We start from the raw sequence: 15,531 nt of genomic DNA on the forward strand, positions 1-15,531 counted from the left end.
TCAGCCACAATGCAGAAAAACAAAACCAGACAGAAATTACAGGGTGAGACTCTAAAACATCCACAGTGCAAAACACACACACACACACTTACTCACACACAAGAATGAACTGGTGAGACTTTAATACAACTTTTTTTTTCATTTGTCAAATAAAACCAATAAATCAGCCACAAATCTAAACATACACACACAAAAATGAAGGGCTGATACGATAAAACACTCACGATGCAGAACACACACACACACACACACAGAACCAGGGCTTCAATAAGTGGAGCTCTACAGCCATCTTTTGGTCATTGTTGGCATTACAAGTCACCTGTTGTTTTCCAGCTGATGACAGCAAATCGTCCTGGTTACTTTCGTAACCTCCGTTCCCTGATGGAGGGAACGAGACATTGTGTCGATGTAGTGACACTAGGGGTCACCCTTGGGAGCCCCAAACACCTCTGCTTTTTTGAAAAAAGGCCAATGAGAATTGGCAAGTGGAATTTGCATGCTACTCCCCTGGACATATGGGTATAAAAGGAGCTGGTATGCAACCACTCATTCAGGTTTTGTGCTGAGGAACCCAGACCAGGTCCCAGTCATTTCAGCGTTGTGGCAAGAGGGACACAATGTTTCGTTCCCTCCATCAGGGAACAGAGGTTACGAAAGTAACCAGGTGTTCCCTATCTGTCACTCACTCAACATTGTGTCGATGTAATGACACTAGGGGTCCCTAAACAAAACGCCACAACTAGCTGAAATTTGTTGCGTGAACTGGCGGTGTGTGACAGCTGCCCCTCCAGCCTCTCCTACAGGAAGGAAAGCACTGATCCGACTGCGCATCTCTGGGGGTCTTCGCGTTGGGAAGAACACCACTTAGCGAACAGACGCCACTTCAAGGCATACAGGCGCCTAGCCTGAGTGATTGTGTCTACCACCAAGGGTGGTAGGCCACTTAGGTCTTCCGCGTGCCATCCAGGGGCCAGATGTGGAGATTCCAGAGGTCTGGTCGTGGGTGCCAAATGGTGCCCCATCCCTGAGAAAGAAGGTCCTTCCTCAGGGGAATTCGGCGGGGGGGGGGGGCTGTTGCGAGGAGCGTGAGATCCGAGAACCACGTCTGGGTGGGCCAGTAGGGTGCTACTAGGATGATCTGCTCCTCATCCTCCCTGACCTTGCACAGGGTCTGTGCAAGTAGGCTCACTGGGGGAAACACGTATTTGCATAGTCCAGGGGGCCTGCCTCAGTCAGGGCGTACCAAAGTGGGCAGTGGGAGGATTCCCAAGAAGCAAACAGGTCTACCTGTGCTCGACCGAATCGACTCCAAATCAGCTGGACCACCTGAGGGTGGAATCTCCACTCTCCCCTGAGGGTAACCTGACGTGACAGCTTGTCCACTGCAGTGTTGAGGTCGCCCGGGATGTGAGTGGCTCGTAGCGACTTGAGGCGCTGCTGACTCCAGAGGAGGAGATGGCGAGCGAGTTGTGACATGCAATGGGAGTGTAGACCGCCTTGGCGGTTGATGTACGCTACCGATGCTCTGTTGTCCGTCTGGACCAACACGTGCTTGCCCTGGATCAACGGCTGAAACCACCACAGGGCGAGCAGTACTGCCAACAACTCTAACACCTTCAGACAGTTCAGCACTGACTGTGCGTGCTCGTTCGTGAGGCATGCTGTCATCGAGACTGAGTCCAACTCCAGACCGAAAAAAGAGATGCTCTGAACCGGGGAGAGCTTGCTCTTTTCCCAGTTGACCCGAAGCCCCAGTCGGCTGAGGTGCCAGAGCACGAGGTCCCTGTGTGTGCACAGCAACTCTCAAGAGTGAGCTAGGATTAGCCAGTCGTTGAGACAGTTGAGGATGCGGACACCCACTTTCCTTAGCGGGGCAAGGGCAGCCTCTGCGACCTTCGTGAAGACGCGAGAGGACAGGGACAGGCTGAAGGGGAGGACCTTGTACTAGTACACCTGGCCTTCGAAGGCAAACCGCAGGAAGGGTCTGTGTCGAGGTAAGACTGAGATGTGAAAGTATGCGTCCTTCAGGTCTACCACTTTTTGCCTCAGCATCTTGAACGGGAGTCTGTGCAAAGCCCGGTTCAGTACTCACAGGTCCAGGATTGGTCGCAACCCACCGCCTTTCTTTGGTACGGTGAAGTAAGGGCTGTAGAACCCTTTCTTCATCTTGGCTGGAGGGACAGGCTCTATCAGGGGTGGGGGGACCGCCGCTGGGGCCCCATACCCGCAAAGATGGGACGGTGGTCGTGACGATGGCCGTGCGCACCAAACATGTGACCCAAAAACCACTCTTTTTTGAATTTTTGGGTACCGCAGCCTCTTGGACATGCGGCGAAATTAAATGAAAACGAAACAAAAGATTCTCCTCCCGGCCCTCCACTGGGGGATGGAGTGGTCTGCTCACCAGCTCTGGAGAAGTGGGTCTCCTTGCCCCTGGGTTGCCCATCTCAGGGGCGCTTCGAAGCCTTCCTCGGGTTCTTGGCGGCCGGCCGTGAGACGGGTGGCATCTGCTTCCTGCGCTGGGCTCCACGCCGGGGCCTGGCCACGGGGGCGGGCTGCAGCGGAGCTGGTGTTGTAGTTGCAGGAGGACGCCCTTGGCGATGAGCAGACGGGGTGTGGGGTCTTGAGCTGCTCCGGGGCAGGATGTTCTGTATGGCCTCCGTCTGCTGCTTCACCGCCGAGAACTGCTGGGCAAAGTCCTCGACGGTGTCACCGAATAGGCCAACCTGGGAGATGGGGGCGTCAAGGAACTGTGCCTTGTCAGCCTCATGCATCTCAACCAAGTTGAGCCAAAGGTGGTGCTCCTGGACCACCAGGGTGGACATCGCCTGTCCGAGAGACTACAACATGACCTTTGTCGCCCGGAGAGCGATGTCGGTCGCCGAGTGCAGTTCCTGCATCAATCCTGGGTCAGAACTACCCTCGTGCTGTTCTTTAAGCGCCTTGGCTTGGTGTACTTGCAGGAGAGCCATGGCGTGCAGAGCGGAGGCGACTTGTCCAGTGGCACCGTAGGCTCTAGCCGTCAGGGACGACATAAACCTACAGGCCCTGGACGGGAGTTTCGGGCACCCGCACCAGGTGGCGTCGCTCTACGGACACAAGTGCACCGCGAGCGCCTTATCCACCTGGGGGATCATCGAATATCCCCTGGCCGCTCCGTCATCGAGGGTAGCGAGAGCATGGGCGCTGAAAGACCGGGACCGGGCAGTAAAAGGTGCCTCCCACGATCTTGTCAGCTCCTCATGCACCTCCGGGAAGAAGGAACGAGGGCGGGGCGTGGCTGTGGGCGGCACCCCGAGCCCAGGAACCAATAGTCGAGCCGCAAGGGTTCAGGGGAGAGCGGAGGGTTCCACTCTAGCCCGATGCTCGCGGCCGCCCGGGAAAGCATGTCCATCATTTCCGCGTCGGCCTGGGACTGGGCAACAACTCCCGAAAGAAGAAGCCCAGCCGAAGCCTCTGCGTCCGACTGGACGAGCCCACTCTCCAATGCTGTGCTCGATAACTCGTCTTCTTCCCGGGCTCCGAACGAGATGTCAAACTCGCCCTGAGACAAGCCGGCAATCTCGTCCGAGCGCCCGACCAGAGCAAGCGAGCGTGCTGGGGAATGGGAGGTCCGTGGGGGGATACCCGGTGGAGGTGGTCCCATTGAGATCCCCAAATTGCCCCCAGTGCTAACCGGCATGGCCTTATACCCGTAGGTAGAAGGACCAAGGCGGGGAGCCGCTGGGGTGGCTTGAATAGAACCGCTCGGCTCCAAAGAGAAAATCTGAATGAATGGTTGCAGACCAGCTCCTTTTATACCTGTATGTCCGGGGGAGTGGCATGCAAATTCCCAAGAGTAACCCCTAGTGTCACTACATCGACACGACGTCGAATGAGTGACAGATAGGGAACTGACACACACACACACATACATACACGTTTGCAAAATACATTTTTACAATAGAAAGTTTGAAATAACAAATAATTCTAATTGGATTTACTGAATTTTGCAGTTCATTTCTATTTCTTCATGTTCATTTTCTTGACATTATTATGCATTTACTTTGCGTTATCACATTTTTATGTTTGAAATAAATTATTGGTAGAAAAATGCTTACTCTGTGTCTCCTCTTTGTAACACCATGATCAGGTTTGATGGCAAGCATTATGACATTAACTGCAAAAACTGACACTTAAAATCAAAATTTAAATGTTAAATTTTGACAAATAATAGTCTGATAATGTCTAAATATTTATCCAAATGCATATCTTGTGATAAAATATTAAATTACATTACAAGCCATCAGACTACAAAGTAGGTGGCTACAGCCATCTACTGGCTGTTACTGGCATGACATAATTTTCAAGTCATGTTATTTATATTTTGTTCACCAGATGGCAGCAGTCTGCCTCCAATTTATGTCACATTCTCATTTTTCTACATTTCAACTTATACAAGTGAAGGTTCTAAATGTTTTTTTTTTTTTTTTTTTTTAAATGTGCTTATTTGTATATGGAAATTAATGGTAAAATTGTTAAATGTACATGTAAATACATCAAAATAGCATAAAATCCCAAAAGAAACAGAATTTTATTGTTCTTACTTCAAGGAAGAAAAAATGGTATCATTATTATCATCATCACAAAAAAAACAAAAAAAAGAAAGAAAAGAAAGGGTTACGCATCTGAACCTTCCGGTCAAAAATGACCATGAATACCAAAGGAAGGTGCCACTTTACCATAGGAGGGTTAAAATTATTTTTCGTATACCAGCTTAATATGCAGATTCAACTATAAGTAAGCCATTTGTAGATTTCACCTAAAAGTGTAACAATGTGTACCATTCCTCTTACTCTTTGTACAACCAATAGAAGACACAGAGATTTTCTGAAATCTGTTTTAAATTAGAGATTATTTTTGCAATAATAGACTTTAGTGGCACAGAAATTAAACACATATTTCAATTGCTATAATATCTCTTTATGTAAATTAAGTAAATGTTAAGTAAACATTCACTGGGTCTAATTCAATATCAGTAAGAACAGTTTTACAAAACAATTTACACAAAATTTGTTCCTGCTTATGTTTAAAAAATGAGCCCTATTGCATTTTGACTAACAGTTATTGTATTAGTTTTATGCAAGTGAGTGCTATTTATTTTAGTGTTCAACACTGTGTTTGATTTGTAATAGTTGGTTTTTGTACTGACCTGTAGACTGACTGGCTGGGACAAACGGTTCTGCCTCCTCGTAAAAGTCTTCATCCTCTAAACACGGAGGGTGTGGGGGGACAGCAGGACCCACAGGCTGAAGATTAAAAAAAAGCAGAATAGATTTATTTTCAGACTGCAAACACAGGACAATGAACAGCACTCAAATAAACTGTTATACACAGCTCTAGTTTCAGCTCATTAACCCACAGTGAAGTACACAAACACAACCAATCTGGACCCTGATCAATCGAACTTTCACATGAGTTGCTCACAGCAACTGCACAGTCAAGAATGACGACAACACTGCTGTCTAAACAGATCACCTGAGTGTGCACATGAGAAGCATCATATCCGAGACTTACAGGGACGAAAATAGAGAAATTGGAGTCAGAACATTTAACAGTTCTGGTTCTGATTCCAGTTCTTTTATGATTCCATTACTGAAGAATGCAGACGTTCAAGGACTGTTAATGGAACCGAACATAATAAAAATTATTCGGTTCCACTATTTAAAGAAATAAATCAATTTCAGATGATATCCTTCTCATATGGAGCTCAAAACCAAGAGTTTAAATACAGTTCTGCATTTACAGGAAGTGAGAGAGGGTATGTTTTTAGCTGTACTAAGGGTCACTCAGTCCACAGTGTTTATGAGGGTATGGAGCAGACTGTTCTAGAGGAGAACAGCTGAGGGACAATGGCTGTGGCTGTGGGGTCAGTAATTTGTAGTCGGACACTGAGGGCACAAGAGCAAATCAGTGGCACTGAAAGAAAGGTTTCTGGGAGTTCAAAACAGGAAGGCAAAAGCAGAGATCATACAGAGATTTATTTGGGTCTTAAATCATAAATTTAATTCCAATGTGCCTTGACTTGAAAGACTTATTTTCCTAAGATTCAAATACAGGTTTGTCTTTGGGAGATGTAATGAAGTAGCCTTCAGAATAAAAGGAATATCTGTGGCATGCTGTCAATTACCATAGAAAATAACTGACTCGTCCCTCTGTTTATAAAAAAGAACAGAAAATGTCTTTAATGTAATGCACGCCTAAAAAGTAATCTTATCTCAGGGTTTAAAAACAGAAATGTGATGCCTGTAGGAAGCACTTGAAAGATTTTTGTTATCTGAACATTAAAGTTGTCTAAGTGGAACTACTTTTCTAAGCAGATGAACTTTAGTTTGGGATTCATAAAAATATGAAGGTGGTACTTCATAATTGAATGGCTCCTTTGGTAGGGAAAATCCATATTAAGGAATTATGTCTGGTCAGGGGACATGAATAACTGCATTAACTAAGGTTGAAATATTGGATAATATTAACTTTTAATATGTAACTTTGCACAGACAAAGTAAAATAATCTATTAAACCCATAGATATACAGACATAGATACCGCATTTGGCTGGACTGGATAAATCAGCCACACTGCCATCTTGGAACAATCAACAAGGAGCTCCATTTAAATGCAAGTCAAAAGTAGAGAATGGACCAAAATGTAACTCCTTCACTGTACATCTTGCCATTGCAGTCATACGATCATGATTTCAAGCTCAATTACAGTAACACTTCCTAGAGCTTGACAAATGTGCAGAGCTTTAAATGGCGCTAGAAAGTGTAATTGAGCTTGAAATCATGATCGCAAAGGAGACTGCTGATGTCAAGATTTATAGTGAAAAAGGAGTTACATTTTGGTCTGTTCCCTATCTGTCACTCACTCGACGTTGTGTCGATGTAGTGACACTAGTGGTCACTCTTGGGAGCACGAAACACCTCTGGTCTTTGATAAAAGGCCAATGAAAATTGGCGAGTGGTATTTGCATACCACTCCCCTGGACATACAGGTATAAAAGGAGCTGGTATGCAACCACTCATTCAGAATTTCTCTTCGGCGCCGAACGGTCGATGTTCACCGAGCTGACTGTTCATTCACCTCTGCTGAATCTGATGCCGCATTTCAGCGGCTTCTCCCTCTTCTGCACTGGTGCACTGCAGAGAACGCCCCTGGGCACTTCGGCAGAAATAAAAGAGTATATTTCTCTAAAAGATCGGCACACACGGAACGTCTTTTTAAAGACACATCTTTTTAAAGATGCCTTTCCGTTTGTGTGTTTTTCCTGGTTGCGGTCGTTATCTCTCACCTTCTGATGGTCATGATCACTGTCTTTCGTGTCTGGGCACGACCCACGTGGAGACAGCGTTCGTGGATGGATCATGTACTCATTGCGAGAACATGATCATTGCAACATTGCGGTCGCGGCTTGCCTTTGTAAGAAAGCAAGCCACCCCAGCGGCTCCCCACCTTGGTCCTTCTACCTACGGGTATGAGGCCAGCGCGGCTAGCACTGGGGGCGATTTGGGGACCCCAATGGGACCACCTCCGCCGGGTATCCCCACACGGACCTCCCATTCCCCAGCATGCTCGACTGCCCTGATCGGGCTTCCGGATGAATCCGCCGGCTCGTCTCACGGCGAGTTCGACCTCTTGTTCGGAGCCCGTGAAGGTGATGAGCTCTCGAGCGCAGCATCGGAGAGCGGGCTCGTCCAGTCAGACGTGAAAGCCTCAGCTGGGCTCCCCCCCACGGGTACGGTCGCCCAGTCACAGGCTGACACGGAAATGATGGACATGCTCTCACAGCCACGCCACGCCCCGCCCCGCCCCAGTTCCTTTCTTCCCGGAAGTGCACAAGGAGCTGACAAGGTCATGGGAGGCACCTTTTACTGCCGGTCCCGATCTTTCAGCTCCCCCACCCTCACTACCCTCGATGGTGGGGCGGCCAGGGGCTATTCGCCGATTCCCCCGGTGGATAAGGCACTCGCGGTGTACCTATGCCTGCAGAGCGCTGCCACCTGGCGCGGGCGCCAAAAGCTCCCGTCCAAGGCCTGTAGGTTTACGTCGTCCCTGATGGCCAGAGCCTACAGTGCCGCTGGACAAGCTGCCTCAGCCCTGCACGCCATGGCTCTCCTGCAAGTCCACCAAACCAATGCGCTAAAGTAACTGCACGAGGGTATTTCCGCCCTGGGATTGATGCAGGAGATGCGCCCGGCGACCGACCTCGCTCTCCAGGTGACAAAGGTCATGGCGCGGTCTCTCGGGCGGGCGATGTCCACCTTGGTGGTCTAGGAGCGCCACCTTTGACTCAACCTGGTCGAGATGGGAGAGGCCGACAAGGCACAGTTCCTTTCTGCCCCCATTTCCCAGGTAGGCCTATTCGGTGACACCTTCGAGGACTTTGCCCAGCAGTTCTCGGAGGTGAAGCAGCAGGCGGAGGCTAGCCGGCACATCCTGCCCCAGCGCGGCTCAAGATCCTGCACCCCGCCTGCTCGTCACCAAGGGCGTCCCCCTGCGGTGACTGCACTGGCTCTGCTGCAGCCCGCCCCTGCAGCCCGGCCCTGGCATGGAGCCCACCACAGGAAGCAGACACCACCCGTCTGGCCAGCCACCAAGATCCCGTGAAAGGCTTCGAAGCACCCCTGAGATGGGTGACCCAGGGAAAACAAAACCCACTGCTTTGGAGCTGGTAAGCAGACCACTCCATCCCCCGGTGGAAGGCCGGGAGGAGAATCTTTTGTTGCATTTTCATTTAATTTCACCACATGCCCAAGTGGCTGCGGTACCCAAGAGTTCAGCAAAAGAGCGGTCTCTTTGTTCCCTGGGTCACATACCTGATGTGCACGGCCATCATCATGACCACCATCCACCATTCCATTTTGGCAGGTTTGGCGCTCCAGCGGCAGTCTCCCTGCCCCTGCGCGCCCAGCTGTGGCACAAATCCACCCCCGATGTGACAGTCTCCTTGGGTCACGAAGACTGGCCTCTTCCTCCCCCGTCCAAGGCTGTTCCGGGGGTGGTCACAAGGAGCCAGGTAAGTGCTTCAATGTCCCTGAACTCAGCGCAGGCACGACACAGCGTGGCACCTCAGGCTCCGCCCTGCCGCGAGGCCCCACCCGCCGGTACGTCCGACGAGATTGTCCCCTTGGTCCCCCTCGCCCAGAGCTTGGACACGTGGCTTGCGCTTTCCAACCCGTCGCGATGGCTGATCCGGACCGTCCGACTCAGCTAAGCGATTCAGTTCACCAGGCGTCTGCCCAGGTTCAGCAGCATCCACTTCACCTCGTGAAGGGCGAGAACGCTGCTACCTTGCGCGCGGAGATTGCTACCCTCCTACGGAAGGATGTGATAGAGCCTGTCCCTCCGAAAATGTAAAAATGTAATCTGCAAACTGTTTTGGATGGCGATAATCACTCGTAATACAAGCAATTATTCTGGTTACTTGTGTAACCTCCGTTCCCTGATGGAGGGATCGAGACATGTGTCGATGTAGTGACACTAGGGATCACCTCTGGTATTTGATAAAAGGCCAATGAAAATTGACGAGTGGTATTTGCATGCCACTCCCCCGGACAGGCGGGTATAAAAGGAGCTGGTATGCAACCACTCATTCAGGTTTTATGCTGAGGAGCCGAGACAAGGTCCGGCCATTTCAGCGGGTAGTTCAGCATTGTGGCAGGAGGGACACAATGTCTCATTCCCTCCATCATGGAACGGAGGTTACACAAGTAACCAGGACGTTCCCTATCTGTCACTCACTCGACGTTGTGTCGATGTAGTGACACTAGGGGTCCCTATACAAAATGCCGCAACTGGCTGAACTGTGTTACGTGAACTGGCAGTGTGTGACGGGCAGACGACTGTGTGCCTCGTAGCCAGTGCACCAGGCCGACACGTAACCTCCCCCAACATAGTTATGAGTGTCGAACGGCAATTTGGGGACAAGTCGACTACCCAAAAGATAAAGACAGGCTAACCCAGTCGTGGCCTCTATTCCCCTTCTTTTTTCCACTCCCTAAAAAACAAGGGGGATTATCCGACTGGGTTGCCAGGTCTAGTCGGGGGGTGTCCCTACCAAGGGGAGGACACCGCAGAGACCACATCTTGCCCAAAGAGAGGGGGGATATTTAAGTGGAAAAATACATCACATGGTCTTGCCGACCATGTGGAGAGTCTCATGATAGATCCTACCCAACGGGGGAGGAGTTACTACAAACATGGAGACTGTGGCAGAGGGGGCTCTGCCCAAGGAAGACGCAGTTTGCCAACAGGGAAACAAATTAGCGGAAGATATACATTGTATGGGGTTACCTTACAGGGAACCGCCACATGCAGAGCACCTACCCCAGAACAGGGCTCTTAGTTAGCATGTGTACTGGGCCAGCAGCGAGTCTCTCCGAAAACTCGACTGCCACAGGGCTTGGAGGAAGTCAACCAGGGAACATAGTTTGTGAACACTACTGGGAATTAATGGCGCACGTCTTCAGCTCAGAGGAGGTGAAAGGCGCTATGTGCAAGCGATACACCCGGCCGGCTATCCCAGGCTTATCCGCTTGTATTGCGTGCTACTACCTGGGACGAAACTGGTTCCACCCGGAGGTTGTAGAACCTTGCAAAGGTGTTGGGTGTTGCCCAGCACGCTGCTCTACAAATGTCTGTTAGAGAGGCACCCCTGACCAGGGCCCAGGAGGCCGCTACACCCCTGGTAGAATGGGCTCATAGACCTACCGGGGTCGGCAAGTCCTGGGCGTGATATGCCATAGCTATGGCGTCAATGAGCCAGTGGGCGATCCTCTGCTTGGAGACAGCGCTTCATTTCCGCTGTGCACCAAAGCAGACAAAGAGCTGCTCAGAGATCCTAAAGCTCTGTGTGCGATCCATATAGATGCATAAAGCGTGCACCGGACACAGCAACGACAGGGCTGAGTCTGCCTCCTCCTGGGGCAGCGCTTGCAGGTTCACCACCTGGTCCCTAAAAGGGGTCGTGAGAACCTTGGGCACATAGCCCGGTCGGGGTCTCAAGATCACGTGAGAGTAGCCCGGACTGAATTCCAGGCACGTTTCACTGACAGAGAACGCTTGCAGGTCTCTTATCCTCTTGATGGAAGTGAGCGCAGTCAGGAGGGCAGTCTTCAAGGAGAGTGCCTTAAGCTCAGCTGACTGCAAAGGCTCAAAGGGTGCTCTCTGTAGAACCTGAAGAACTACAGAGAGGTCCCATGAGGGAACAAGGCGCGGTCTGGAGGGGTTCAGCCTCCTGGTACCTCTCAGGAACCTGATGATAAGGTTGTGCTTCTCTAAGGACTTACCGTCCACTGTGTCGTGGTGTGCTGCTATAGCAGCAACGTACACCTTCAAGGTGGAAGGGGACAGCCGACATTCCAGCCTCTCCTGCAGGAAGGAAAGCACCGATCTCCAGGGTCTTCCCGTCGGGAAGAACACTTAGCGCACAAACGCCACTTAAAGGTATACAGGCACCTCGTAGAGGGGGTAGAGAGTGATCGTGTCTACCACCACGGGTGGTAGGCCACTTAGGTCTTCCGTGTCCCGTCCAGGGGCCAGACATGGAGATTCCAGAGGTCTGGTTGTGGGTGCCAGATGGTGCCCTGTCCCTGAGAAAGAAGGTCCTTCCTCAGGGGAATTCTCCGGGGGGGGGGGCTGTCGCGAAGAGCGTGAGGTCCGAGAACCACATCTGGGTGGGCCAGTAGGGTGCTACCAGGACGACCTGCTCCTCGTCCTCCCTGACCTTGCACAGAGTCTTTGCAAGTAGGCTCACTGGGGGAAACGTATATTTGCATAGGCCAGGAGGCCAGCTGTGTGCCAGCACGTCTATTCCGAGGGGTGCCTAGGTCAGGGCATACCAGAGCGGGCAGTGGTAGGATTCTTAGGAGGCGAACAGGTCCACCTGTGCCCGTCCGAATCGACTCCAAATCAGCTGGACCACCTGAGGGTGGAGTCGCCACTCTCCCCTGAGGGTAACCTGCCGTGATAGCGTGTCCGCTGTAGTGTTGAGGTCGCCCGGGATGTGAGTGGCTCGCAGCGACTTGAAGTGCTGCCGACACCAGAGGAGGAGACGGCGGGCGAGTTGTGACATACAACCTTGGTGGTTGACATATGCTACTGTTGCTGTGTTGTCTGTCTGAACTAACACATGCTTGCCCTGGATCAACGGCCAGAACCTCCGCAGGGCAAGCAGAATTGCCAACAACTCGAGGCAGTTGATGTGCCAACGCAGCCGTAGGCCCATCCATAAGCCGGCATGATGACCACGCAATGTGTCCCGCGGCGCCATGCCCATCTCAGGACTCGAGTCTGAAGCCAGAGCTGAAGCGGTCTCATATGCATCAACCCGAGCAGGGTGGCCACCGCTGAGGATGCCATATGCCCCAGGAGCCTCTGAAAGAGTTTCAGTGGAACTGCTGTTTTCTGTTTGAACACCTTCAAACAGGCCAGCACCGACTGTGTGCGCTCGTTCGTGAGGTGCGCTGTCAAAGAGACTGAGTCCAACTACAAAACGAGAAAAGAGATGCTCTGAACCGGGAGGAGCTTGCTCTTTTCCCAGCTGACCCAGAGCCCTAATCGGCTGAGGTGCGAGAGCACCAAGTCCCTGTGTGCACACAACATGTCCCGAGAGTAAGCTAGGATTAGCCAATCGCCGAGATAGTTGAGAATGCGAATGCCCACTTCCCTTAACGGGGCAAGGGCTGCCTCTGCGACCTTCGTGAAGACGCGAGGGGACAAGGACAGGCCGAAAGGGAGGACCTTGTACTGATACGCCTCACCCTCGAATGCAAACCGCAGGAAGGGTCTGTGTCGAGGTAGAATCGAGACGTGAAAATACGCGTCCTTCAGGTCTACCGCCACGAAAAAATCTTGATGCCGGACGCTCACCAGAATGCGCTTTTGCGTCAGCATCTTGAACGGGAGTCTGTGTAAAGCCCGGTTCAGTACGCGCAGGTCCAATATTGGCCGCAACCACCACCTTTTTTCGGTACGATGAAGTAGGGGCTGTAAAACTCCTTCTTCATCTCGGCCGGAGGGACAGGTTCTATCGCACCCTTTAATCAAATTAAAATGTAACAAAAGATTCTCCACCCGGCCCTCCACTGGGGGATGGAGTGGTCTTACTACCAGATCCAATGCAGTGGGTTTTCATCGACCCTGGGTCGCCCATCTCAGGGGCGCTTTGACGACCTTCGTTGATTCTTAGTGGCCGGCCGTGAGACGGGTGGCGTCTTGCTTCCTGCGGTGGGCTCCACGCCGGGGCCGGGCCGAAGGGGCGGGCTGTGGCAGAGCCGGTGCAGTCACCCCAGGGGGACGCCCTTGGTGACGAGCAGACGGGCTGTGGGATCTTGAGCCATGCCGGGGCAGGATATGCCAGATAGCCTCCATCTGCTGCTTCACTGTCGAGAACTGCTGGGCAAAGTCCTCGACTTTGTCGCCGAATAGGCTAGCCTGAGAGATGGAGGCAGCAAGGAACCGTGTCTTGTCGGCCTCACCCATCTCGACCAGGTTGAGCCAAAGGTGGCGCTCCTGGACCACTAATGTGGACATCGTCCACCCGAGAGACTGCGTCGGGACCTTCGTCGCTAGGAGAGCGAGGTCGGTTGCCGAGCGCAGTTCCAGCATCACATCTGGGGCGGAACTACCCTCGTGCAGTTCTTTTAGCGCCTTGGCTTGATGGACCTGCAGGAGAGCCATGGCATGCAGGGCGGAGGTGGCTTGTCCAGCAGCACTGTAGGCTTTGGCCATCAGGGACGACGTGAACCTACAGGGCTTGGACGGGAGCTTTGGGAGTCCGTGCCAGGTGGTGGCGCTCTGCGAGCATAGGTGCACCGCGAGTGCCTTATCCACCGGGGGAATCGCCGTATAGCCCCTGGCCGCCCCGCCATCGAGGGTAGTGAGGGGGACTGAGAAATCGGGACCGGGCAGTAAAAGGTGCCTCCCACGATTCTGTCAGCTCCTCGTGCACTTCCGGGAAGAAAGGCACTGGAGCACGGCGTGGCTGCTTTGAGCGGCGCTGTGAGCCCAGGAACCAATCATCGAGCCGCGAGGGTTCAGGGGAGAGCAGAGGGTTCCACTCTAGCCCGACGCTCACAGCCGCCCAGGAAAGCATGTCCGTCATCTCTGCATCAGTCTGTGACTGGGCAATCGACCCCAAAGGTGGGAGCCCAGCTGAGGCTTCTGTGTCTGACTGGACAAGCTCGCTCTCCGATACTGCGCTCGAGAGCTCATCAGCTTCGCGGGCTCCGAAAAAGAGGTCGAACTCGCCGTGAGACGAGCCGGTGGACTCATCCGGAAGCCCGATCGGGGCAGACGAGCATGCTGGGGAATGGGAGGTCTGCGGGGGGATACCCGGCGGAGGCGATCTCATTGGGGTCCCCAAATTGCCCCCAGTGCTAGCCGCACTGGCCTCAAACCCATAGGTAGAAGGACCGAGGCGGGGAGCCGCTGGGGTGGCTTGCTTTCTTATGAAAGCAAGCCGCGACCGCAACGTTGCCGTGGTCATGTTCTTGCAGTGAGAACATGAACCATTCACGAACGCTGCCTCCGTGTGGGTCGCGCCCAGACATGAAAGACAGTGATCGTGACTGCCTGAAGTTGAGAGGTAACGACCGCAACCAGGAATAACACACAATCGGTAAGGCATCTTTAAAAAGACGCATCTTTAAAAAGACGTTCCGTGTGTGCCGCTCTTTTAGAGAAATATACTCTTTCAGAAACATATACTCTCTTTTTTCTGCCGAAGCGCCCAAGGGCGTTCTCTGCAGTGCACCAGTGCAGAGGAGGGAGAAGCCGCTGAAATGCGCCATCAGATCCAGCAGAGGTGAACGAACAGTCGTAAGAATTCAGCTCAATGAGCATGACCGTTCGGCTCCGAAGAGAAAATCTGAATGAGTGGTTGCATACCAGCTCCTTTTATACCCGTATGTCCGGGGGAGTGGCATGCAAATACCACTCGCCAATTTTCATTGGCCTTTTATCAAAGACCTGAGGTGTTTCGGGCTCCCAAGAGTGACCCCTAGTATCACTACATCGACACAACGTCGAGTGAGTGACAGATAGGGAAATGTTTTACCACCTTAAAAATGAAGCACGCAAAAGAATATTATGAAAGCCAAAAGATGAACTCCGCATTAATTCGATCATTTATTTATTTATTTTGCAAGAAGTGATATTAAATATTAATTTTCTTTGAGAAGTGTTTATTTTTTATAAGAACTTATGTTTCTTGAGCAAAGTTTATAATAATAATAATAATACTGATCAACAACATTTCAAACGGAAATGTGGCATACTGTTATATTTAGCATTTTGATAAGGTTGATTTTTGAAAACAAGTTGATTTTTATTTATTTACTTTGACATTTTTTGTCTTGTTCCAAATAAAGAGGAAGTAGTTTTAATTTATAAAGTATTTAATTAACTGACTAGAGTTCCAAAAATAGGCATTACAATAGGATTATTTAATATGTTAAACAATTTCTATTGATTTTCCAGAAAACATTTACTA

General features: G+C 51.3%; 1 protein-coding gene across 4 annotated transcripts in view; it reads right to left on the reverse strand.

The window, feature by feature from the left end:
• The window catches only part of si:dkey-220o5.5 (actin filament-associated protein 1-like 1), a 125,675-nt gene that overhangs the window by 37,110 nt on the left and 73,034 nt on the right, over nucleotides 1–15,531 (reverse strand). For all 4 annotated transcript variants that reach the window (XM_051652827.1, XM_051652826.1, XM_051652825.1 and 1 more), the window contains one exon: nucleotides 5,192–5,288. In XM_051652827.1, coding sequence (XP_051508787.1) covers nucleotides 5,192–5,288 — 97 coding nt within the window. The remainder of the gene's footprint in view (nucleotides 1–5,191; nucleotides 5,289–15,531) is intronic.

Source organism: Myxocyprinus asiaticus, chromosome 24, assembly GCF_019703515.2.
Source record: "Myxocyprinus asiaticus isolate MX2 ecotype Aquarium Trade chromosome 24, UBuf_Myxa_2, whole genome shotgun sequence".
Lineage (NCBI taxonomy): Eukaryota > Metazoa > Chordata > Actinopteri > Cypriniformes > Catostomidae > Myxocyprinus > Myxocyprinus asiaticus.